The 25281-nt window shown below is 36.6% G+C and overlaps 1 protein-coding gene across 1 annotated transcript; it reads left to right on the top strand.

Annotated features, from left to right (window-relative positions):
• Positions 1-9080: 9080 nt before the first annotated feature.
• On the top strand, positions 9081-20551 carry DNAJB4 (DnaJ heat shock protein family (Hsp40) member B4). The gene is made up of 3 exons (XM_081224111.1): positions 9081-9550; positions 17412-17980; positions 19348-20551. Exons 1-3 carry the CDS (start codon positions 9340-9342, stop codon positions 19579-19581), a joined length of 1014 nt encoding a protein of 337 aa, XP_081080237.1. The 5' UTR covers positions 9081-9339; the 3' UTR covers positions 19582-20551.
• Positions 20552-25281: the final 4730 nt, after the last annotated feature.

Here is a 25281-nt window from a genome sequence, read left to right as displayed (position 1 = left end):
GCACTGGAATACTATTTTATGAGTAAAAATGAACTTTTTTAAAATTTTATTTTATTTTTGGCCATGCAGCGTGTCTTGTGGGATCTTAGTTACCTAAGCGTGGAGTCTGAACTACTGGACCAGCAGGGAATTCCCAGAAATGAACTTTTCTTTAATATTCATCTGTTAAGATTCTGTTTTCCCTAAATGTTCATGTCAGAGATGTGTATGTGTGATATACTTAAGTTTATAGGTTAAGGTTCCTGAAAAGTTGGATCATAGCACTGGGAATTGGAAGGAACCTCTAGATCTACACTGTCTAATACAGTAGTCACTAGCCACATGAAGGTAAGTGCCTGAAATGTGGCTGTCTGAACTGAGATGTTGTGTAAGTGTAAAATTCACACTGGATTCTGAAGACTTAGTACAAAAAAAGAATTGTAAAATATATCTTCTTGATAATTTTTTATTGACTACATGTTGCAGTGTATGATATCTTAGATTTATTGAGTTAAATATATACATTATTAAAATTTCATGTTTCTTTTATTAAAATGTGGATTATAAAAATGTTTCAGTAACATATGTGGCTTGCATTTGTAGCTCACTTTATTTGTAGCTCGCTGCTGGACAGCACTGCTCTAAGTTATGTGATCTTTCAACATAATCAAATATCAATTTACAACACCCATTTAAGGTGACCTAGAAACTCTATAGTTTCTTTTGGCTTTCTGATTCAATATTGAAAAATATTGTACAGAACACTTTAATTCTTTTTTTTTTAATTAAAAAAAATTTGGTGGGGGGCACCCTGCGCGGCATGCAGGATCCCAGTTCCCCCAACAGGGATTGAACCCACACCCCCTGCAGTAGAAGTGCGGAGTCCCAACCACTGGACCACCAGGGAAGTCCCAGAACACTTTAATTCTAAAACGTTAGGAAAGTATGACATTAGCTCACTGTATATTCATTAGTCCTGTGGTAAGCTTTTCAGTGACTTCTTATAAAAGAGAGTTAGAAAGAAGGGCAAGTTGTTATTGGGCTATTTTATTAGGAAACTTTTTAATATCACCACGGAATAAAATCAGTTCTACACTCCCCAAAAAGGAAATGCTTTTTTAAAAAGGAGAAAATATTTCTTATGCATGAGTATCTCCAGATAACTCTAGTATTTTTTATAAAATGATTAAAGCAGTTTTATTTTACTTACTTTTTTTAAAGGCGTGTACTTTAAAAATTTGTTTTAATATTATTTTAAATCTTTTTCTTGGTAAATACTGTTAAGTTGGTCAAATTGAATGTGTAAATTCTATTATAGTGCTTTGTGCCAGGAAAAGTATTGTAAAATCAAGCAGTGAAGGACTTCCCTGGTGGTTCAGTGGTTAAGAATCCACCTACCAATGCAGGGGACACAGGTTCAAGCCCTGGTCTGGGAAGATCCCACATGCCGTGGAGCAGCTAAGCCTGTGTGCCACAACTACTGAGCCTGCGTGCCACAACTACTGAAGCCTGCACACCTAGAGCCTGTGCTCCGCAACAAGAGAAGCCACTGCAGTGAAAAGCCTGTGCACCGCAACAAAGAGTAGCCCCCGCTCACCACAACTAGAGGAAGCCCGTGTGCAGCAACGAAGACCCAACGCAGCCTTAAATAAATAAATAAATAAATCTGAAGTACACCAAAAATTTTAAATAATTAAATAAATAAAAATAAAAATAAAATACACAGAGTTAGAAGACTGGCACAAGAAAAAAAAAAGCAATGACACAGAATCAAAACTTGAAAACTTGGGAATTACTAATATAACTATAGTGATTAAAGTACTGGGAAATTTAGGCAGTATAGACAGTATTCCAAGGCGAATTATGATTGATAAAGCTCTTCCTATCAACTTTTTAGGTTAGTTTGACATCTTTTACTGGTGCTCTTGGAAGCTTACAAATATTAGTGAAATTTTTTACCTTAATAAGAGAATTAATTTCACTAGCTTACTAAGACAACTAAAAAAGTAATTTCACTAGCTTCAAAGTAAATTGACACTTAAGAAATGAAGCAAGCTTTTGAATAAAGTTTATTTCAAAGACCTAACAAATTAGCACTTTTTGAAGAACATGAACGAACAGTCATTAAGTAAAAAAATGACATTCAAAACTTTCAGCAATCTGACCATAACTTTTATCTGTCAGCTTCCTACAGTGAGCCTTCCTAAATCATACGATTTAATCTGACCATTCTTTTTGCTGTTTTTGCTTCTGGGCTTTGAGTTCTTGGTCCAAATCACAAACCCTCCCCCTTCCTCTCTTTCTAAATTGTATCAATCTTTCAAGATCCTCACATTTTTTTTTTCTGAAACCTTTCCCATCCCCACCACTCTGCCCAAAATGAGCATATAATTAACATTTGTATAGTATTTTACTTTTCGTAAAGCCCTTTCCATATTGTCTCATTCTATATGTCAATCTAATGAGGTGGATGATGTTATTCATTGTGGAGAATAAGGGAATAATGCCTGATTTTTCCAGAATTTTGTATAAATGCTGAGTAGCAAAACTAAGAATACTGGAACCAAATCCTCATTCCAAGTTTGATGCTCTTTCCTCTCTGCCTCAATGGTCCCTTTACTCCTATAATAGTTACACAACACCTATTTGGCCTTTAATTGTTTACTGTCTTTGTATCAAACTAATTTGATTGTCAGCTGTATATTTGAAGGGATATGTACAGATTTGTACATGGGGAATGGGAATAAATGGAAAAAATGATGAGAGCTGAATACATCTCTTCTTGATAATAGAATCAAAGAGGTCATTAAGAACTCCTTACTGGCCCATTTGCTTTTCTGAAAGCATTATATTTTTTAAAGTATGATACCCAGACTTTCTTCTTTTCCTCTAGCCAAAGTAACTACCTACCCTAGTGCCAAATTTTTAGTATAATTTTTAAAAGGGAGCTAAAAAGAGAGGGCTTCCCTGACCACCCTGGCTAAAGTAGCCACTTTCCATCTCTGTCTTAGCAACATTTAAAATTTTTCTTTAAGGTACTTCAAATTATCTGAAATTTTATTATTTCTTATTTAACTTGTTTATTGGTTGTCTTCTCCCACCAGAATATGAGTTGAATGAGAGCAAGGATGTTTTCTGTCTAGTTTATAGCACATAGTATGCACTCAGTAAACATTTGCTGAATGATTGAGATACTTTATTAATGGAGAATGTTCCCTATGGTCATAGCCATCTTTTAAAACAAGTTTTGTAGAACCCATCAGATACTATAAAATGGGCACTCACGTGCTATTATTGACTGCCTAATTCCAAATTCAAGTCCAAATTACTGTAATTACCCAAAGAAAGACATTTATAGTTAAGAAAAAAGACAGGGTTTCCAGAACAGTTTAAGTAGATGGCATTTAATGACGTAAAGACACTTGCCTTTTAAGTTTGCTTTTTCTGTTTTGTAACGTGGATGGAGTAAGAAATGAATCTTTTCAAAATTTTTTAATTTTTTTCCCTAAAGTTAAAGTTGCATTTGTAACCATGACAAAATTTTTAGGTTTTATAACTTATGCTCAAAATTTGAAGCCTTTCCACAGGAAAGAGAATATAGAATCTAAGTTCCAAACTAGCAGTCAAGCAATTTGCTATAAGAAATCTATGATAATGATTCCTCAGTGCTGGAAGGAGTTTTAGGAAAGTATAAAATGTAGAGGTAAAATATATTCTATTATTAGATGGCCATAGTTTGATTATATGTAATTATATGTAATTATTTAGGTATTATCTAAAACGCAGGCCAAATATTAGGGCACCAGCCTAGTAGTACTCCTTATGTTAATATTGGAACAATGTCTATTTAAGTATTGTTTAAAATATCTTAACTCGGGCTTCCCTGGTGGTGCAATGGTTAAGAATCTGCCTGCCAGTGCAGGGGACACAGGTTCAACCCCTGGTCCACATGCCGCGGAGCAGCTAAGCCCGTGCGCCGCAACTACTGAGCCTGAGCTCTAGAGCCCATGAGCCATAACTACTGCACTCGCGTGCCACAACTACTCAAGTACGTGTGCCTAGAGCCTGTGCTCCACAACAAGAGAAGCCACCACAATGAGAAGCCCACACACCGCAACGAAGAGTAGCCCCCGCTTGCTGCAACTAGAGAAAGCCTGCACTCTGCAACAAAGACCCAACACAGCCAAAAAATAAATAAGTAAATTAAAGAAAAAAATTTAACAAAAACTATCTTAACTCACTATTAAATTGCTAGCCATTGAAAAGCTCTTTGAAATCTTATCACTACTTTCAATATCAGATGTGTGTGCATATATATAGATTACATATGAGAAAGCATACGGAAGTGTTTGATAAACTGTAAACTAATATATAACTTATTATTACAGAGAAGACATAGCACAGTTATTTACTTATTTATTTATTTTTGCGGTACGCGGGCCTCTCACTGTTGTGGCCTCTCCCGTTGCGGAGCACAGGCTCCGGACGCACAGGCTCAGTGGCCATGGCTCACAGGGCCAGCTGCTCCGCGGCATGTGGGATCTTTCCGGACCGGGGCACGAACCCGTGTCCCCTGCATCGGCAGGCGGACTCTCAACCACTGCGCCACCAGGGAAGCCCCACAGTTATTTTTTTAATACTAAGAGACTAAAATTCAGTGATAAAGGTCTGAAAAGGGAACATGGCAAGGGGCATGATCTTAGAGGATGCCTGAGTCCTTTGGGGGTGATTCTGGTAGTTACTCTAATGCTTTATACCAAGTAAAATTTCCTCAGTAAAGAGAGATGATTGGTCAATAGACCTCCAAGTGGTGGCAGAATAGTTTGTATAGCTTAAAATAATGAAAACAACTTATATGTATATGTCATTATATAAATTTTAGTGCTTTCATGCACTAAATTTCATGCATGTATTATTTGATTCTCACAATAACATTTGTGAGATAGGAATTCAAAGAAATTAAATGATTTGCCTAAATTACCTACTAAATGGCAGAGCTGAGATTAGGAACCAAGCATGGAAATTCTCAGGTCTTTATTTATTATTTAACTTATACTTTAGACATTTGTAGCCCCTTTATGCTAGTCCACTAGTAGGAATTGAAGATTCAGTGATAATAGTTTTCCCTAGGCATCTTTCAAGTAATGTAGTATGATTGAGGTATATGAGGCAGCAACAGAAATCAAGGCTGGAGGGATTTTCTGACTCTCAAATCAAAGATATATATTTTTTAAATATAAGCACAACTTTTTATCCATTTATTTTTAAATTGACAAATAGGCTTTATTTTTTCGATCAGTTTTATGTTCACAGCACAACTGAGTGGAAGGTACAAAGATTTCCCATAAACCTCCTGCTTCTACACATGCATAGCCCCCCCCATTATCAACATCTCTCACTAGATGGAAAGATGAACTTATACTGATACATTATTATCACCCAGAGTCCGTAATTTACATTAGGTTTCACTCTTGGTGTTGTACATTCTATGGGTTTGGACAAATATATAATGACATTTGCCTACCATTCAGTATTATACTGAGTAGTTTCACTACCTTAAAATCCTCTGTACTCCACCTATTTATCCTTCCCTTCCCACTAACCCCTGGCAAACACTGATCTTTTTATTGTCTCCATAGTTTTGCCTTTTCCAAAATGTTCCATAATATGTAGCCTTTTCAGACTGGCTTCTTTCACTTAGTAATATGCGTTTAAGTTTCCTCCATGTTTCTATATGGCTTGATAGCTCATTTCTTTTTATTGTTTTTAAATTTATTATTTTTTAAACTCATTTTTGTTTAGTGCTGAATAGTGTTCCATTGCCTGAATGGGATTTTACCACAGTTTATCTATTCACCTACTGAAGGACATCTTGGTTGCTTCCAAGTTTTGGCAATTATGAATAAAGCTGCTATAAACATTCATGTGCAGGTTTTTGTGTGGATATTGGTTTTCAACTCCTTTGTGTAAATACCAAGAAGCACGATTACCAGACCACATGATGGATGTATTTTTTGTAAGAAATCACCAAACTGTCTTCCAAAGTGGAAGACATTCCTGTCATCAATGAAAGAGAGTTCCTGTTGTTCTACGCCAGCATTTGGTATTGCCAGTGTTCTGGATTTTGGCCATTCTAGTAAGTGTGTTATGGTATCTTATTGTTTTAATATGGATTTCCCTGATGATATACATTATGGAGCATCTTTTCATATGCTTATTTGCCATCTGTATATCTTTTTTGGTGAGGTGTCTGTTAAGGTCTAAAAAATATTAACCCATATATATATATATATATATATATTTTTTTTTTTTTTGTGGTACGCGGGCCTCTCACTGTTGTGGCCTCTCCCGTTGCGGAGCACAGGCTCCGGATGCGCAGGCTCAGCGGCCATGGCTCACGGGCCCAGCCGCTCCGCGGCATGTGGGATCTTCCCGGACCGGGGACACGAACCCGTGTCCCCTGCATCGGCAGGCAGGCTCTCAACCACTGCGCCACCAGGGAAGCCCAAATGTTAACCCATTTTTTAACTGAGTTGTTTGTTTTCTTATTGTTGAGTTTTAGGAGTTCTTTATGTATTTTGGATAACAGTCCTTTACCAGATATGTCTTTTGAAATATTTTCTTCCAGTCTGTGGCTTGCCTTTTCATTCTTTTGACAGTGTCTTTGTCAACAGAAAATTGTTATTTTAATGAAATCCAGCTTATGAATTGTTTCTTTCATGAATTGTTCCTTTGGTATCATATTTTAAAAACTGCCAAACCCAAGGTCATCTAGATTTTTTCCTATGTGCTAGGAGTTTTATCATTTGCATTTTACATTTATGTCTGTGATCCATTTTGAGTTAATTTTTGTGAAGGGTATAAAGTCTGTATCTAGATTCATTTCTTTGCAAGTGGATGTCCAGTTGTTCAAACACTATTTGGAACATTTTTTTCTCTATTATATTGCCTTCATTCCTTTGTCAAAGATCAGTTAACTATACTTATATGAATCTATTTCTGGGCTCCCTATTCTGTTTTATTGACCTTTTTGCCTTTCCTGATCTATTGTTCTTTCACCAATACCACACTGTCTTGGTTATGGTATTTGAAATACACTGCATTTGAATACAATGGATGCTACCTATAGGATGTCTTAATGATTCTAAATTTAACAGAGAGTCAATATGAGTAAGTAGAAAATAACCGGAATATTTGGAAAAAGCCAATTCTTCTTAGTTGGATAGCTTTTCTGTGAGTGGATGTGTGTGCTTGTAAATAAGGGCATTTTGTTATACATACGGTATAGTAATCATTTTTCCAGGAAAAAATTCTTCTAGTTCATATGATGAAATCATTGTTATCATTACAGTAGCTAACACTTGCATGGACTGCACTATCCACATTTAAGTGCATCACACATTTATCTCATTTAATCCTCATAACAGCCCTGCAAAGTAGGTATTAATGTTAATCCCATTGGACAGATAAGGAAACTGAGGCACAGAACGGTTAAGTCCAAGGCCACACAACTAGTAAGTGGTGTTGCCAGGATTCTAATACAGGCAGTTTGTCTCCAATGTCTATGCTTTTACCTACTACACTGTCAATATTCCCTGATGCACCTTAGCAGATTTTATAACCACTATTCAAATATCTCAAGCACTGTTAACAAGGTATAAAAGAGCCTCAGTTGGCTTATTCTTGGATAAGAAGTATCAGGGAATGGAAGTCATAATTTACTAATATTAATACTAAATGAGAAATTTCAGTTCTGAATGTACCGAGTTAAGAACTAAATATTAACAGAAAAAGTTTTCAGCAGGAACATCGGTAAACTATTAGAAATCATTTGTATTCAAGTATTGCAGTGATGATCTAAATTTTAATAGTAATTTCTTCTGAGACTCTAGAAGGCTTACTGTCTTTCTCTGTACTAATTTTATTGTAAAGTGAGAAATGATTTGTGAATTGAAGAAATAAAACTTACTTTTTTATTGTCTGTGAATAAAGCCAAAGTAGAAGGTGAAGATGGTATCAGTTGAATGACTAGTTATATACTTTCAGGGTTTTTTTTTTTTTTTTTGCGGTACGCGGGCCTCTCACTGTTGTAGCCTCTCCCGTTGCGGAGCACAGGCTCCGGACGCGCAGGCTCAGCGGCCATGGCTCACGGGCCCAGCTGCTCCGCAGCATGTGGGATCCTCCCGGGCCGGGGCACGAACCCGTGTCCCCTGCATCGGCAGGTGGACTCTCAACCACAGGGCCACCAGGGAAGCCCGGGAAAATGTGTTTTTAAAAGAAAAAATATCTCTCATATTATGCCTCATAAATAGCATATCCAGATTTTAAGCTGATCCAGTTAAAGTCTTAAAAGAAACATGAGTTTTTACCATCTGTAACCTGATACTTTCTCCTATCTTTCCTGAAGCAGAACAAAAATTCTTTAAATAGTGACCCTAGGAGTGGGGAGGGCAGATCTCATTCTGTTTTAGTTGAAGTAACTAAAATCAGATATGAAGCTTTCAGAAGTTATTAGTTTGCCTGAACTATTAACTCTTGTATACTACAAAAAAAAAGTTAAAATCATCAGCTAAAGTCATATTTAAGTCCTTTACTGACTTTAAAACCTTGCTTTTGCTATTTATGATATGTAGAATTTTACAATGCCAAATTCCTGGCATTTCTGATTGATAGACCCTAGGAATTTTGAAAATGACACAAATTATTTGACAGTTTTAATTTAAACAAACCATATTTTAGTATTGTATATCTTACATTTGAATAACTTAAAGTTGAAATTAATATACCTAAAATAAGTATTTTTATTTGTATAATAACTTTAACTTATTTTAATGGTAAGATACTTAATGGCTATAATGATTTTATTGTTGCTTTTTTACCTAGAATGGAGTAAATAAATGTGTAGTTAGGACATTCTGTGCTGAAATATAGGTTTCTTAATCCACTTGGCCTCTTAAAAAGGACATAAAAATGGTAGAGCCAGAAGGAAAATGAATAGTTAATCGTGGAGGAGGAGAAAACCTAGCTCAATACTTTGACTAGAGGCAGCTGGGGAAGTGACGTCCTGTAGCATTTGCTGTTCTAGAAAGTACAGAGACACGTAGTGAAAATGGGAGGATCTAGAAGGAGGCCGTCTCCTGTGTAGTGTATATTTATCTGTAAGTGAGCTGTTGGGGAAGGAATTAAATACAGAGACACTGTCTGCTTGCTGCCTTAAGACAGCGAAGCTGAATTGCTGATTTGCTTTAACTTTTAAAATACCCAGCTTGGTTTATTTTTCTTAGAATCATTGTATTGCTAAGACTGGGGACGCTGTTTTCTTTCACAAAGGGAATCTAAGTTCATTTCAAGGCATTCGAAATGGGGAAAGACTATTATTGCATTTTGGGAATTGAAAAAGGAGCTTCAGATGAAGATATTAAAAAAGCTTACCGAAAACAAGCCCTCAGATTTCATCCGGACAAGAACAAATCTCCTCAGGCAGAGGAAAAATTTAAAGAGGTCGCAGAAGCTTATGAAGTATTGAGTGATCCTAAAAAGAGAGAAATATATGATCAGTTTGGGGAGGAAGGTAAGTATTCAGTGTACATCTTTCTGTTTCTCCAGCTCTGTCTCTCTTTTTTCTCTCTCAGCCTTCTGGTTATTAAATTAAATTCTTTGACATTTCAAAAGTAGAAAGGCAAATAATGGATGAAAACAAGATTTCATCTCTGATCATATGAATGAATGTTACATAGCTATAAATGAAATGTATTTGTTTGCCTTTTTTTGGATCTTGACATTTTGTAATATGTATATTCTACCATTAGATTTATAATGTTAACATTATATTTGAAAAGAAACCTTAAATTCCCATACTCATTAAGAAATTGTGTCAAAAGTCTTATGCAACCTGTTTTATTTTCTAATGAATTTTCTGTCAGAACCAATAAAGATTCTTTAGTCATTTAAAATCTTAAGATTGGCAGTTCAAATTCTGGGTAGTTTATATTTTATTCACGAAAACAAAAGAAGTTTTTTGCCTTTCTTATGGCAAAGCTAGTTTAAATTAAACAGGACAGAATTGTCTCTCTGAGAAGCCGAAGGCCCAGGCATTTAGCTGTAGTTGTTTTTGGCATTCTGCCTGGAGAGGAAAGAATTTTCCTGATGTCATAAAATACCAGAACAAGTTTTTAGCTTAATTGTAAACAGTAATTGTGTGCCAAGAAAATGAGATCTCAGAAATACAATTTTTTGACCTAAAATGGCCACCTAGTTAGAACAATTATTGATTTACTTTAAGGTAACATTATTTCTTTTAAAATTTTACTATCTAGGTATAGAGGAAGGCATGATAACTTCCCTTTCCTCTCCCTGCCACAGTTTTGTTTCTTGGATTGTGAGATCAGAAACTAGTTGAATACAGTAAATGGGAATAATTGAAGATTATCCTTTTATTATTCTGGATTTTAAAGTGTTTGTCCATCATCTCCATATAAATGTAGCTATAAAGTAAGACTATTTTAAATTGCTAATTTAACAAAACACTTTAATTTCTACAGGTTCTGGGATTTTCAGCGTTTTATATCAGGACTAAGTTGTTTTATTACTAATTTTTCTCCCCAGATGTTCTTTTTAAAATCATTGCAGTTATGAAAACTTTTTTCGGTTTTTTTTGCTTCCTTAATTGCATTTAATGTTAAATTTTCCTAATTAGAAATATATCCTAAAGTATAGTGAAGTAGTGACTGCTTATTTTGAGTTAAATTTAGATAAGCAGGGTGATTGTGCAGAGGGTTTTTTGTTGTTGTTGTTTGTTTTTGATCTGAGTTGCCCCAAATTGCAGTTTCTGCTGCCAGTTTTGGTGTGATGAGGACCTGCAGTGTCAGGTTCTTACAAAGTAATTACTGAAAAAAGCAAATAGTGGGCAGTTATCCTATTGGTTCCTTATGGCCATACTACTCAAAATACTATGATTTGGTTCTTCTCAAAACCTAAGCAGGATTCTGAGATACTACTAACCATATACTACTCTTTCTGAAGAAGTTATTTTGTAATTTTGTAAAGAAATCTACAAACATGGAGTAATACAATAAATTCCCATGAAAAAGCAAATATCCACTGATTTAATCCCCATCTCACAAATAGCTCAAATCTGTCTATAACTAAACCATAAGATTCAGTGTTTACTAAGGATATTTGCAGAATTTTCAAGTCACCAAATGATACATTTTTCTTGGCTTAATATTACCTCTTAATAGTGTTTTTCTTGGGTGATATTTCTCCAGTTTGATTTTTACTGAGCATCATCAGTGAGTGAATTAAAAAAAAAACTAAAACAGGATCATCTGTGTACCCCAAATCTTTTTTTTGTTCTTGACTCAGGTAATTGATATAAGCAATAGAGGTAATAGTAAGGGAAGAATAAGTTTTTTAAAGCATTGAAATATATTATTCAGAAATATCATTCTCTAGTTATGTTACTTTAAAATACAGTTAAATGAAAGTTATTCGATTATGTTTTAGAAATTATCTTCCTTTACAGAAAAGTATTATATTTAGTTATCCTTTATTTAAAATACCTCATTACGTATACTGTTAAAATGTGGGAAAATATTTTTGTGTCTTTGCCTGTCATTGATCTGTTTGTGCCTGCAGGCCTGGTTCCACAGCCCTATGTGTTTCTCTAGAAGTAACATAACAATAATTTTAGGACTGTGGGGCCATTACTAATTTACCTGATATACTTTTTTCCCCCAATTATTGCTTTCTTTTGCAAGGCCTGAGACTGTGGAAATAAGGAACCGTGAACTGAGAATTGTATGAGTTGAACATGCTAATTTATATATTTAGGACCTAACAGAACCAGTGATCCCACAGTATATTTGTGTTTTGAAAATCTCTAATATCCACAATTTTATTTTTTTTAATTTTTTTATATCTACTTGGTTGTGGGTTTTTTTTTAATTTTATTGATTGATTGATTGATTGATTTGGTTGTGTTGGGTCTTTGTTGCTGCTCACGGGCTTTCTCTAGTTACGGCGAGGAGGGGCTACTCTTTGTTGCAGTGCTCAGGCTTCTCACTGCGGTGGCTTCTCTTGTTGCGGAGCACGAGCTCTAGGCGTGCGGGCTTCAGTAGTTGTGGCGCATGGGCTCAGTGGTTGTGGCTCGTGGGCTCCAGATCACAGGCTCAGTATTTGTGGCACACGGGCTTAGTTGCTCCGCGGCATGTGGGATATTCCCGGACCAGGGATTGAACCCGTGTCCCCTGCGTTGGCAGGCGGACTCCTAACCAGTGAGCCACCAGGGAAGCCCCTCTAATATCTACAATTTTAAATTCTGGGTTTTTTAAAGGTTGGATAAAAATAGAGATGTTTTGAAATTATCATATGACCCAGCATTTCCACTCCTAGGAATCTGTAAAAGAGAAATGAAAATGTAGGTCCATAGAAAGACATGTACGTGAGTGTTCACAGCAGCACCATTTGTGATGGCTCCAAATGAAAAAATCCGAAAGTATCATCTTTTAGTGAATGGATAAAGTGTGTTGTATATGTATATATACACACACACACAAATACTACTTAGCAATTAAAAGGACTGATTTAATGAAACATGTTACTAAATGGAATAACCTCATGAACTATGCTAAAAAAGTCAGATGTAAATGACTGCATATTCTGTGACTCCATTTGTATGAAATGCATGGATAAGGAAGATTTATAGAGAAAGATAGCAGATCAGTGGTTGCCTAGGGCTAGAGGTGGGAGCAGGGGTTAACTACGAATAGAAATGAAAGAACTCTTTGGGTTGATGGAAATGTTTTATAACTGGATTGTAGTGATGGTTGCACAATTCTACAACTTCACTAAAACTACTGTATATTTACAATGGGTTAATTTCATTGTATGTAATAAATAAAACTATTTTTCCATATGGAGACGTTTCTCCATAGTTGAATCATTTGAAACAAAAAACATAGAACTACAGAAATTGAAAATTGGATTTTGGTCCAGTCTCTCCCCTAAAGTTTTAGGTTTAGTTCTGAATTGTTCCATGATGTCAACAGAAGTTTATATTAAAAGACTTAAAAAAAAAAAAAGATTTTCAATAACACATTTTCATAGTAGTCTCGTTTTCTAACATTTCTTTTTCCTTATGCCTTCTTTTTTTATTGTTTATGTTTTACTCAATAACTTAAATACTGAAAGGTAGTATTTATATGATCAAATTTGTGTTTAGTATATTAATCTTTATACTAGCTTGCAGCTTCTATTCTTTATATAGTTAATCAACTGAATCTTTTTATTTACTATATATTTTTAAAAATGAGTAAATTATATTTTTATGAATCAAAGCTGTCTAAAGAATTTCATTATGCTAGTTAACTCTGTAAGTATTTTTATAAATCTGGGTTTTTACATATTAGATCTCCTTAAAGAAAGTTTTTAAAGTGCTATAATTTTTTTTTTGAAATCCTAATTATTCTCCAATGCTGCTTCTTTTTTTGTTTGTTTGTTTGTTTTTTTGCGGTACACGGGCCTCTCACTGCTGTGGCCTCTCCCATTGCGGAGCACGGGCTCTGGACGCGCAGCCTCAGCAGCCATGGCTCATGGGCCCAGCCGCTCTGCGGCATATGGGATCTTCCCGGACCGGGGCACGAACCCATGTCCCCTGCATCGGCAGGCGGACTCTCAACCACTGCGCCACCAGGGAAGCCCTAATGCTGCTTCTTTTGATAAACTTTTAATCAACTAACTAATGGATATCATTGTTATGGATAGTATCCCAGACACATAATTGTTTCTGGATTGCAAATTGGTTGATTGGTTGTTTTTTAAATAATAGCTGTCGGTACAGCATAGGTAAATGTTGACTCTGGGGTGCATTTCTTGCTCACACGAGTGATGATGGTGTCTAGAAAAAAATTTGGATAGCAGAGGGAATCTAGCTGAATATTAAAATTTTCCATGAGCAGTCAGAATGTATGTAGTAAAGAGTTGACTGTGTAGTTGATGACAGGCTTGTTACAATTCAAGTGCCGGACAATGCAAGTGATACTTGCATAATAATTCATGTTGTATTGGTGCGAATTTTGGTAGGATTTTTCTCAGTCATAGAGGATACGTAGTCGACTGTTTAGTGTCAAAGCTGCATTGTTGGCTGTTAGCTTTGATAAACGTCACTTCAGACTGTGTGTGAATCTTCTCAGGGACTCTGTAATCCTGATTGAGTTACCATTTTTGGCAGAGGAAGGAAGGGCTTTTAGAGAAAAGCCAAACCCATGGTGTAATAACTTAAAATGTTATTCTTTCTTTTCATGAATCCATTATAGGTCCAAAACATTTAGATTTTGTCTTGTAGAGGGTTAGATTGAGCAGGCTAATTCACTCAATTTACTTTACTAACTCTTAAAGTATTATACTCTATTTGTGGGATGAAAGATGAAGTGATTGAAATAATTTAGCATTGGTTTAATCACATTGGTAATGACCTTGAGTTATATGATATATATATATATCATTTAAAAAAATCTGCCACTAGCTTTTTTTAACATTTGGAGTTATAACTATACCACTAAAATTTATAAAAAGAAGTTTTGGATGAGCTGTGTGTTAAAAGTTCTTGTCCTGCTTGTACTTGTCATTCTGATTCTACAAGGCATATCCCTGAGTGCTATTTGGATATATCATTCAATACATATACTGACAATTTTCAAATTGTTAGATTTCTTTTTGTGTCTCCAGATTTCTATTCACGGATGAAGGTAAAAATTTAAAAATCAGCTGACACTGTTGGATGAAGTAGAGTACATGTATACCTTTTAGTGGAAGTTGCCAAATAGAATAAGACACGTAAAACTCTGTGAAATCATGCTGAGTGACTTCAGTAGAATTTTTTATTATTAAATTTCTCATATATGTGTATGTGTGATTATACTTTATATTGTTTTTGCTTCTGCCTTTTCTGAAATATCTTGGCACTCAAAAGACATTTTAAAGTTTCTTTTCGGAGACTTTAAGAATTAGTTCATTCCCTTTATTCAATAAACATGAGCGGGGCTTCCCTGGTGGCGCGGTGGTTGAGAGTCTGCCTACCAATGCGGGGGGCACGGGTTTGAGCCCTGGTCTGGGAGGATCCCACATGCCGTGGAGCAACTGGGCCGGCCCGTGAGCCACAACTACTGAGCCTGCGCATCTGGAGCCTGTGCTCCACAACAAGAGAGGCCGCGATTGTGAGAGGCCCGCGCACCCGATGAAGAGTGGCCCCCGTTCGCCGCAACTAGAGAAAGCCCTCGCACAGAAACGAAGACCCAACACAGCCAAAAATAAATAAATAAATAAATTTAAATAAATAAATAAACATGAGCGCCTGTCATTTTCAGACCTGTATGCATGAGCAATGCAAAAATGAAGAAAATATATTTCTTGCCCTCAAGTTGGTCACTGCTTGAATATATTGGAATCTCTTAGTTTAATTCTCTTGAATTTTTTTTTACAGTTTCATAATTTTTGTATTCTTTTCCTGCTTGTTTCCTTGGTCAGGAATGCCCATAAGGCTCATTCAGAAACTTTGCTGATACTGTAATGATATAAATCCTTGTCAGTATTGATCCCTTAAAAGATCACTATACTGTTGTTCTGTGGGTTTTAGTAGAATCTTGCTTCATTATGTAGTAGAAAATGCTACTTCAAATATGTAATCTCTTGTGAGCTACTTATTACTTAGTTGAGCTTAAAAAAGAGGATCAAAGGGTCACTATCTTGGGGTCTGAAGCAGGTTGTCCATAATAGACAGAAATAACCATCCCAAAGGCCTTACATGTCAAAAGAGTTCACAGCTTATGATTTCAGTCTTTTCACATGCTGTTGAAATTAATGCTATCACATGGTATGCCTAGATAAAGAATTTCGTTATCTAGGATAGGATAACAATTTTAGTGTCTAAAATTTTTTTTCATAGGGTTTTCTGTTATTAGAATTTTTTCCCTTTCTGCCACAAATGAGTTCTATTTAATTCTTAAACAGTGAAAGGTGATCTGAAATACAGATAGTTAGTATAAATACGGTATTTTATATTATTGATTTGTGCTCACTGATTATAATGGTACTCAAAGATTTAGGTTACGTATTTTGCATTGATTACTGAAGACCTTTCAATTGACATCTTTTATTTTTTATCATTATTTTTCTATTTTATTGAAGTATAGTTGATTTACAATGTGTTAATTTCTGCTATACAGCAAAGTAATTCAGTTATATATATATATATTCTTTTTTATATTCTTTTCCATTATGGCTTATCACAGGATATTGAATACAGTTCCCTGTGCTATACAGTAGGACCTTGTTTTTCCATCCTATATATACTAGTTTGCATCTGCTAATCCCGAATTCCCAATTCTTCCCTCCCCCACCCCTTGAATGACATCTTTTAAAAACTTAAATTTATATACTTTAGGTTATCAAACCAGTAGCTTATGAGATAAGAGGTTCCCGATTTTTATTTATTTTCTTTTTACCTGTGGAACGAAGACTCAGGAATAAATTATCATTAAAGATGGGGTTTGGGGCTTCCCTGGTGGCGCAGTGGTTGAGAGTCCGCCTGCCGTTGCAGGGGACACGGGTTCGTGCCCCGGTCCGGGAAGATCCCACATGCCACGGAGCGGCTGGGCCTGTGAGCCATGGCCGCTGGGCCTGTGCGTCCGGAGCCTGTGCTCCACAACGGGAGAGGCCACAACAGTGAGAGGCCTGCGTACCGCAAAAAAAAAAAAAATCTTTTAAAAACTTAAAATTCATATACTTTAGGTTATCAAACCAGTAGCTTATGAGATAAGAGGTTCCCGATTTTTATTTATTTTCTTTTTACCTGTGGAACAAAGACTCAGGAATAAATTATCACTAAAGATGGGGTTTGGGGCTTCCCTGGTGGCTCAGCAGTTAAGAATCCGCCAGCCAGTGCAGGGGACACGGGTTCGAGCCCTGGTCCGGGAGGGTCCCACATGCCACAGAGCAACTAAGCCCGTGCACCACAACTACTGAGCCTGCGCTCTGGAGCCTGTGCTCCGCAACAAGAGAAGCCATGGCAATGAAAAGTAGCCCACACTCGCTGCAACTAGAGAGGGCCCGCCTGCAGCAGCAAAGACCCAACGCAGCCAAAAATAAATAAAAATAAAATAAATAAATAAATAAAAAACCCAATGAAGTTTAAAAAAAACAGTTTAAAAAAAAAGATGGGGTTTGGAAGAAGAATTTGAAAGATAAAAAGTTAACTTAGGGTGGAATGATTGGAAGTTATGTAGCAGTTCTGTATTCAGTTATAATGGCATTTCTGGCCAATATTAATAAATAGCAACCTAAGTTAGCCAAAGTTTATTAGTAATACAGTTGTTGAAAGTTTAACGTTCAAGAGTTGTAAGCATTTTTCTAATCATGCTTATCTCTTCATTTAGGGTTGAAAGGAGGAGCAGGAGGTACTGATGGACAAGGAGGTACCTTCCGGTACACCTTTCATGGCGATCCTCATGCCACATTTGCAGCATTTTTCGGAGGTTCCAACCCCTTTGAAATTTTCTTTGGAAGACGGATGGGTGGTGGTAGAGATTCTGATGAAATGGAAGTAGATGGAGATCCTTTTAGCGCCTTTGGATTCAGCATGAATGGATATCCAAGAGACAGGAATTCTGTGGGGCCCTCCCGCCTCAAACAAGATCCTCCAGTTATTCATGAACTTAGAGTATCACTTGAAGAAATATATAGTGGTTGTACCAAACGGATGAAGATTTCTCGAAAAAGGTTAAACCCTGATGGAAGGAGTTATAGAACTGAGGACAAAATTCTTACTATCGAGATAAAAAAAGGGTGGAAAGAAGGTACCAAAATTACTTTTCCAAGGGAAGGAGATGAAACACCAACTAGTATTCCAGCAGACATTGTTTTTGTCATTAAAGATAAAGATCACCCAAAATTCAAAAGGGATGGATCAAATATAATTTATACTGCTAGAATTAGTTTACGAGAGGTAAGTTGGTAGGACATAGGATTCTGAAACCAAACAGAATTATGCATGTGATCTTAGGGCATTTATCTAAATAATAGCTAACATTAATTTTATGTTTACTACACATTATTTTTAAAATTATCATAAGAACCTTCTGAGGTAGTACCACTATTATACCTCATTTATGGATAAGATTATACTTTCTAAGTTTAGTTATTTATACTAACAAATCACAATTTTAAGTGAATTATATACTATGAGGCCTAGTCTGGATTAACTCTACTCTGTTTTTTACGGGTATGGTTTATGAGATATGCACTGTAATCTCATCACCTTAGTCCATGTATAGGATTTTTCCAAAATTGTTAACTTGGGTTAATAATTATATAACAAAAAAAGTATTAAAAGACAAAATAATTTATGAGGGTACTGCTTTAATACATTAGTTCGTATTTCTATTTTTAGGCACTATTTCTCAAATTGGATTGTAATCCTGCAAATAAGGCCATATCAGTTCCCTGCTTAAAATTCTTAAATGACTCCACATAGCATCTACCATAATGTCTAAACTCTTTATCTTAAAAGGTTGTTTTTAATCTGATTTCTAACCCTCAATGTATATGCATTTCCCTAAGCTTGATGTATTATCTTGTATACCTCTGTGTCATTGTCTGAGCTGTACTCTGTGGAACACTGCTGTTCCTCACTCTACCTCAACACCTGCTACTGGTCCAATGCTTACCCCAAACTTACCCCCTGAAGCTAAGGGGGTAGGTTGGGTGCCCTTTCTCTCACAAAAGACTTCTGCACATACTTCTGTGCCAACTTTATACTGTATTATAATTACTAGTTTGCTTCTGAATTCTTTGTGCGTTCCTTGAGGTGGGGTCTGTGTGCATGGTCCCTATATGCTCAGCCTCTAACAGGAATATATGGCATATAGTAGGTACTCAGTAAATATTTATTGACTAAAACAATTAGTATATTTCTTGTCCTAACATTTTCCCTCCAGAGAAGTTTGTAGTTGCTCCTATCTTATTCTTTCTAGTCCTGAATTTCTCCCTCTTCTCTTCTCCCATTCCATCCCTGCATCTTGAATGTTGTAATAGCAGCCTCAAACAATCCATTTCATTCCAGGGCAATGTGAAAGACATTCTTTCCTCCGTTTTTCCTTTTCTTTTCCTTCCCCTTCTCCTTTCCTTCTTTTGTAAAATGTCTGATTATATGTGTCCTGAAGGGACTTTCTAATGTGGAAAAAGTCTTATAATTATTGATATTCTTTTGGAGGTTAAAAATTTGCCTTAGCGGTATCGTCCTTTACAGCTGGTAATATTTTTGATTAGACTTTTACGTGTTGAAGTTTGTTAATTTTATTTGGTCCATTTTAGGCATTGTGTGGCTGTTCATTTAATGTGCCAACAATGGATGGAAGAACCATACCTATGACAATAAATGATATTGTGAAACCTGGAATGAGGCGAAGAATTATCGGATATGGGCTACCGTTTCCAAAAAATCCTGAGCAACGTGGTGACCTTCTAATAGAATTTGAGGTGTCCTTCCCAGATACTATATCCTCATCATCCAAAGAAGTACTTAGGAAACATCTTCCTGCCTCATAGAATGAAAAACTTTGTTACCCATATTTTGATAAGGCACTGAAAATATAAAAGGACTGGCCATTTACTGATGTAGATGTGAATTCTGTATAAAGACATGTAAATTATTTCGAGGGTTCATTAAATTGCATGAATAGAGACGGGTCAAATAAAAAGGCAAAAGGGATTTTTACAGTTAGAGAAGGAGAGAAAACCATTCACTGTATTTTATTTCATTTCTCCCGAATCAGAAAATTTTAGTATTTTGCTTACATGTAAAACTTGTTTCTGTGGAGTTAGTAGATATATTTCTAATAAAGTACTAGGTTATCCAAGTACTTTATTTCTTATATCTTTACATTATCAGTATGATAGGTTCTCATTTATAATGGAAATTTAAATCCTTAACGAAACTATACATGTGATACGTATTTCTAGAAAATAAAAACCCAAGTCACTTGGAAATCTGGTTAACTAGATTAAAGTCACCATATGAAATGCTGCTATAGGGCTGGTACCCATAAAAGGATATCCTAATACATATATTTCACCATTTTGATTTTTAAAGTATGCTATAGCATTTCTTAATAACATAGTTGTAATGTTCTTAAGGCAGACCTTTTCTTCATAAAAAGGATATTAATGGCAATTTATCTCCTGTGGAAATCCCAATTGGCCTGAATTACTGATATTTTAGAAATAGGTTGTTTTTAAAATGCCATATATAATTTTATGCAAGTTGACTATATATCTTGGACTTAATAAATTATAGGTACATTTTATTGTCCACTAGTTAAAAATAATTTGTTTGATAATAAATGTGTTTTTAGAGGAAATATTGTTACTTGGAATTAATTTTCCAATTACACAGCCTTCTATAACTTACTCATAATATGCTATATGTACCATATGCAATTTCCCTAAAAAGAATAAACTACCACTATGGTGTTAAACCAAAATATGGGGAAAATAAACACTAACTGCTGCTTATGAATGATGTTGCTACTACTTGTTATGCATATAAGTGTTTTACTTTTTCATATGTATAGATTGCATTCTTAGGTGTTTTAATTTTTTAAATATATTTACGTTTAAAAAGTTATTCTGGGGCTTCCCTGGTGGCGCAGTGGTTGAAAGTCTGCCTGCCGATGTAGGGGACACGGCTTCGTGCCCCGGTCCGGGAGGATCCCACACGCCGTGGAGCGGCTGGGCCCGTGAGCCATGGCCGCTGGGCCTGCACGTCCAGAGCCTGTGCTCCGCAGCGGGAGAGGCCACAGCAGTGAGAGGCCCGTGTACCACAACAACTACAAAAAAGTTATTCTGTTTTATAGCTATAGTGAGAATGATATTTTGAACCAATGTTTTTGGTTCAAAAGTGATTTTCAGGATGATTGGTATACAAGGTATATTGGACCCTATCACCTTTCGGCAGAATATTGTCTTCTTTTAGAAATTCAATACTTAGGTTTTAATCACCACATACTTTACCACTTTATTGAGATATAATTCACCTGCTAAAAAATTTACCCTTTTAAAGTGTACAATCCAGTGGTTTTAGTATATTCACAGAGTTGTGCAACCACTTTCTAATTCCAGAACATTTTTTATCACCCCAGAAAGAAACTGAATAACCATTAGCACTCACTTCGCGTTCCTCTGGCCCCTGGCAAACACTAATCTACTTTCTGTCCCTATGGATTTATCTATTCTGGACATTTCCTATAAATGGGATCAAACAATGTTTGGCTCTTTTTTTTTTTTTTTTGGCTTCTTTCACTTAGCATAATGTTTTCAGGGCACATCCATGTTGCATCATGTATCAGTACTTTGTTCCTTTCTTTATGGCAGAATAATATTCCATTGTATGGATATACCACCTTCTGTTTATCCATTCATTAGTTGATGGGCATTTAGGTTATTTCCACTTTTTGGCTATTATGAATAATGCCACTATGAACATTTTTGTACAAGTTTTTGTGTACATAATTTTTCAATTCTCTTGGGTATATACCTAAGAGTAAAATTGTTGGGAATAACCATATACTTTAGTTGCAAGTGGAAAATGCTTGAAAATACCAGAGAATTCAGCTAATCATGCATATTATTCCATCTAATTCATAAATGATTCCTTTATAACTTTTCTCTGAGTGACATTTAAAACTCCTTAGGGAAGTACGAACATCATGGAAATGTTCTCACAGGTCTAAAGAGATAAGAGCTGAAAAGCATCAGTCAGAGTGGTAGGTGTGGTTTCTATTTTAAACCCAGTCATTTATTGTAATTTCCTTGATTAAGCATTTTCTCCCAAGTTAAATAAATGATTTGTAGATTAGATAGATGGATAACCTTTGGATTAAAAAGTTTTTTTTTAAGTACAGAATTATTCTTCTAGTAGTAAAATTAATTTGCATTGCTATAGAAAAACAGTATATCAATATTTTTCATGTCTTTCAGTATATCAATATCGAATAATGCCTTAGTTTGTAGTAAGTGCCCAATTTTTATTTACTGAATTTGACTTAATGTAAGAGTTTTAAAGTTTTCTTATTTACTTAAGTTATGAAGATACTTTTGATTTTAAAATGTTCTCTTTAAATTCAACCAGGTTCTTGGATATCTGGATAGTTTTGAAGTACTGTGGATCTCAGTAAGCTAATTGATAAACATGTTTACCTACCTTTCCTACAACTAAAATTTGATTGGTACATCATCTCTGTAGCTGTTAGAATTTTGGTTTATGTGAATGTAGTTCTTAAGCCATTCTTATAAAGAGGAAACTGGAGATTTGGGGAAAGAAAAGGAGAGTAAAGTGAATGACAGAGGAAAATGAGAAATTTTGGATGCAACCTTAAGCATGAGAAAACCAGAGGCAAAGAAATCCACTCCTGTTTCTGTTAGAGGGGTGGCACTGAGATGAAGACAAAAATCTGGACCAGAAGTACTGCTGTGACACTAAATTATAACAGGAGATCTGTATCAGAGAAGAGCTTGGGAAATATTTAGTTACGTTTAATAGGTTAAAGGTTGCCCAATATTTTTAATCAGAACTATATATTTTGCATCTCTGGGACTGGGAATGAAGGGGTTCAAGAGATGGGATTAACTGAGAATTCTAAAACCTGAAAAATATGAAACATTTGGAATGAGGCTAGGCTTTTTTTCTTAATTGCCTTTCTTCATATACCTGTTATGTCTAACAAAGGAAAAATAAATTTTCAAGCATCTTACTGAAGCTGTGAGAATGAGCGACCCTGAAAAGTTTCTAGGAAGCAGGGACTGGCAAGCCATATTTATTCCTTGTTAAAGACTATCACTCTTTTTTACTTCGTGCAGCCTTCATTTTAGTGAGCATAAACGCTGACTTCCGGGCGAAGCCCACCCGAGGGCTGTGCGGCCCCCAGCCCCGACAGGGGGGCCCCGCTCTCCCCAGCTCTGCGCGCCCCCCTCCCCAGCCTCCTGTAGGACTGGGTGCCAGCTCCGGGCCCACCCACCTCCCGCGCCCCCCAGCCCCGTCCCTCCGGTTGAGTTCCCCACCCCACGCCCAGGAACACACGCGCCGACCACCTCCCCCCACCGCAACCTCCGGCGACCCCATCGCCCGGGCCTCTCCTCTCGCATCCCCGGGCTCTTCGTGCCCTTCGGTGCGTGGGATCCCCACTTCCTCACCCACCCCATCCCGCGCACTCACGGGCTCTCCCGGGGCAGCGCCCAGGCCCGCGCTCCCCAGCGCCTCAGCCTGGCTCAGGCCGGCCGGGCCGACCCACCGGCCGGAAGGGAGGGCGGGGCGCTGGGCCTTCTCAGAGGGCCTGGCCACTGCGGCTGGGCTACCAACCCCGGTGTCCCAAAAGCGATAATCTAAAAACCGCTTGACTAAGATGACAATTGGGTTGGAAACGCGTATGCCCCAGGCAGGGGTTTCTGAGAGTCTATTCTTCCGTGGGCTAGCTTCAGTTGGGGGGGGGGGGCTTTGATTATTTTTGTCCGTTTCTACAGAAACTTTCTTTGAGTTGGATTGCTTCTGAACAAGCTTCTAACTTCCAGCAAGTTGTTCCCGTTCTGTGGTGTTTATGGCGGGGCGGGGCGGGGGAGTGGAGTTTGAAACCATCCAGAGATTTCCTGTTTGCGGGTTGTTAAGGACAGAAGGTCAGTTACAAACCGCAGGGTGGCCAGCAGGTGCCCAGGTGTGACCCACACATCTGCCCCTGCATCTGTATTGGGTGTGTGTGTGTGTGTGTGTTACTTGGATTTTCTGACTTTTCTGTGATAACCTTGCTTTGCCTTTGGCGAGGGTGGGACAGAGCTGGGGGAGGAAGCATAAACTAGAAAAGAAAGTAACCCCGGTATTTTCAAGTTTGGATTTTAAAGTCTCAAATCCGAAAAAGAAAAAGAAAAAGAAAAATCTGACTTCTTAGGGTTGTTCTGCCTAAAACATTTTTTTTTTTCCTATAACAACCGAAATTCCTCAGCTAATTGTGTTCCTACCGATTGCTTTCAGAAACATACCTCTCTCAACTGGGGAAATTATATTTTACTCTGGCTTTTATAAACTACACTCCCTTACTTATTAAAACAACCTAGAAAATTGGCACAGCCCACTTCAGAGTAGTAATTATACAATAGGGCTAGTTAAACATTTTATGCCTTTTTTTCCAAAATATTTGACTCATAAATCTTTAAGGAAATTTTTCAGAAGTTAAAACTGGAACACTTAACTGATAATGGGGCCTTAGTATTATTTAAAAATTAGTTGCCGGCTTATATACGTTTATTCTCATTAAGTTTGTAGAAGGTATACATGATGACCAAGTGGGATTTTTTCTAGGAGTGCAAGACTGGTTTAGTATTTGTAATTTCTCCAATACAGCATTGTTCTCTCTCATCTCCTTTGTGTTGTCGTTGGCAAATATACTACATTTCTATATATTATGGTCAATACGTTATATGTATGTTGTTTTATACAATTGCTTTCTAAATCAGTTAAGAGAAAGAAAGGAGAGGAAATAGGATTTGCATTGTGTTTTATAATTACATAATTACCTCTGCCAGGGCTCTTTGTTCATGTGGATTTGAGTTACTGTCTTCGGCCACTTGCTTTCAGCCTGAAGATCTTCTGTTAGTATTTCTTGTAATGTGGGTCTGCTATCAACAAATTCTCTCAGTTTTTGTTTATCTGAGAATGTCTTTATTTTGCCTTCATTTTTTGAAAGGTAGCTTTGCTGGATACAGGATTCTTGGTTTACAGATTCTTTTCTTGGAGCACTTTTAACATCTTATCCCACTGTCTCTGGTCTCCCTTATTTCCAGTTATAAGTAAGCTGATTTTATTGGGGTTCTTTTGTAAGTGATGAGTAGTTTATCTCTTGCTGCATTCAAGAGTTTCTCTTGTCATTGGCCATCAGTATTTTTACTGTGATGTCTATGGATCTCCATACTTATCCTGTGTGGAGTTTGTTGACCTTTGTGGATATACAGACTAATGTTTTTCAATAAATTTGGGAAGTTTCCAGCCTTCCTTCCTTCCTTCCTTCCTTCCTTTCATTCTTTCTTATTTTTAAGATATTTTTTTTGATGTGGACCATTTTTAAAGTCTTTATTGAATTTGTTACAATATTGTTTCTGTTTTATGTTTTGGTTTTTTGGCCACGAGGCATGTAGGATCTTAGCTCCCCAACCAGGGATCAAACCCGCACTCCCTGCATTGGAAGGCAAAGTCTTAACCACTGG

The sequence above is a fragment of the Mesoplodon bidens genome (assembly GCF_964165515.1).
Source record: "Mesoplodon bidens genome assembly, chromosome: 2".
Lineage (NCBI taxonomy): Eukaryota > Metazoa > Chordata > Mammalia > Artiodactyla > Ziphiidae > Mesoplodon > Mesoplodon bidens.
This window is presented reverse-complemented; position numbering and strand designations above follow the sequence as displayed.

Bases quoted from the DNA above. Each gene is read 5' to 3' on its own strand.
- DNAJB4 (XM_081224111.1), top strand. From the start codon at position 9,340: ATGGGGAAAGACTATTATTGCATTTTGGGAATTGAAAAAGGAGCTTCA. The intron at 9,551-17,411 runs GTAAGTATTCAG...CTCTTCATTTAG, and splicing joins TGATCAGTTTGGGGAGGAAG to GGTTGAAAGGAGGAGCAGGA. The intron at 17,981-19,347 runs GTAAGTTGGTAG...GGTCCATTTTAG, and splicing joins CTAGAATTAGTTTACGAGAG to GCATTGTGTGGCTGTTCATT.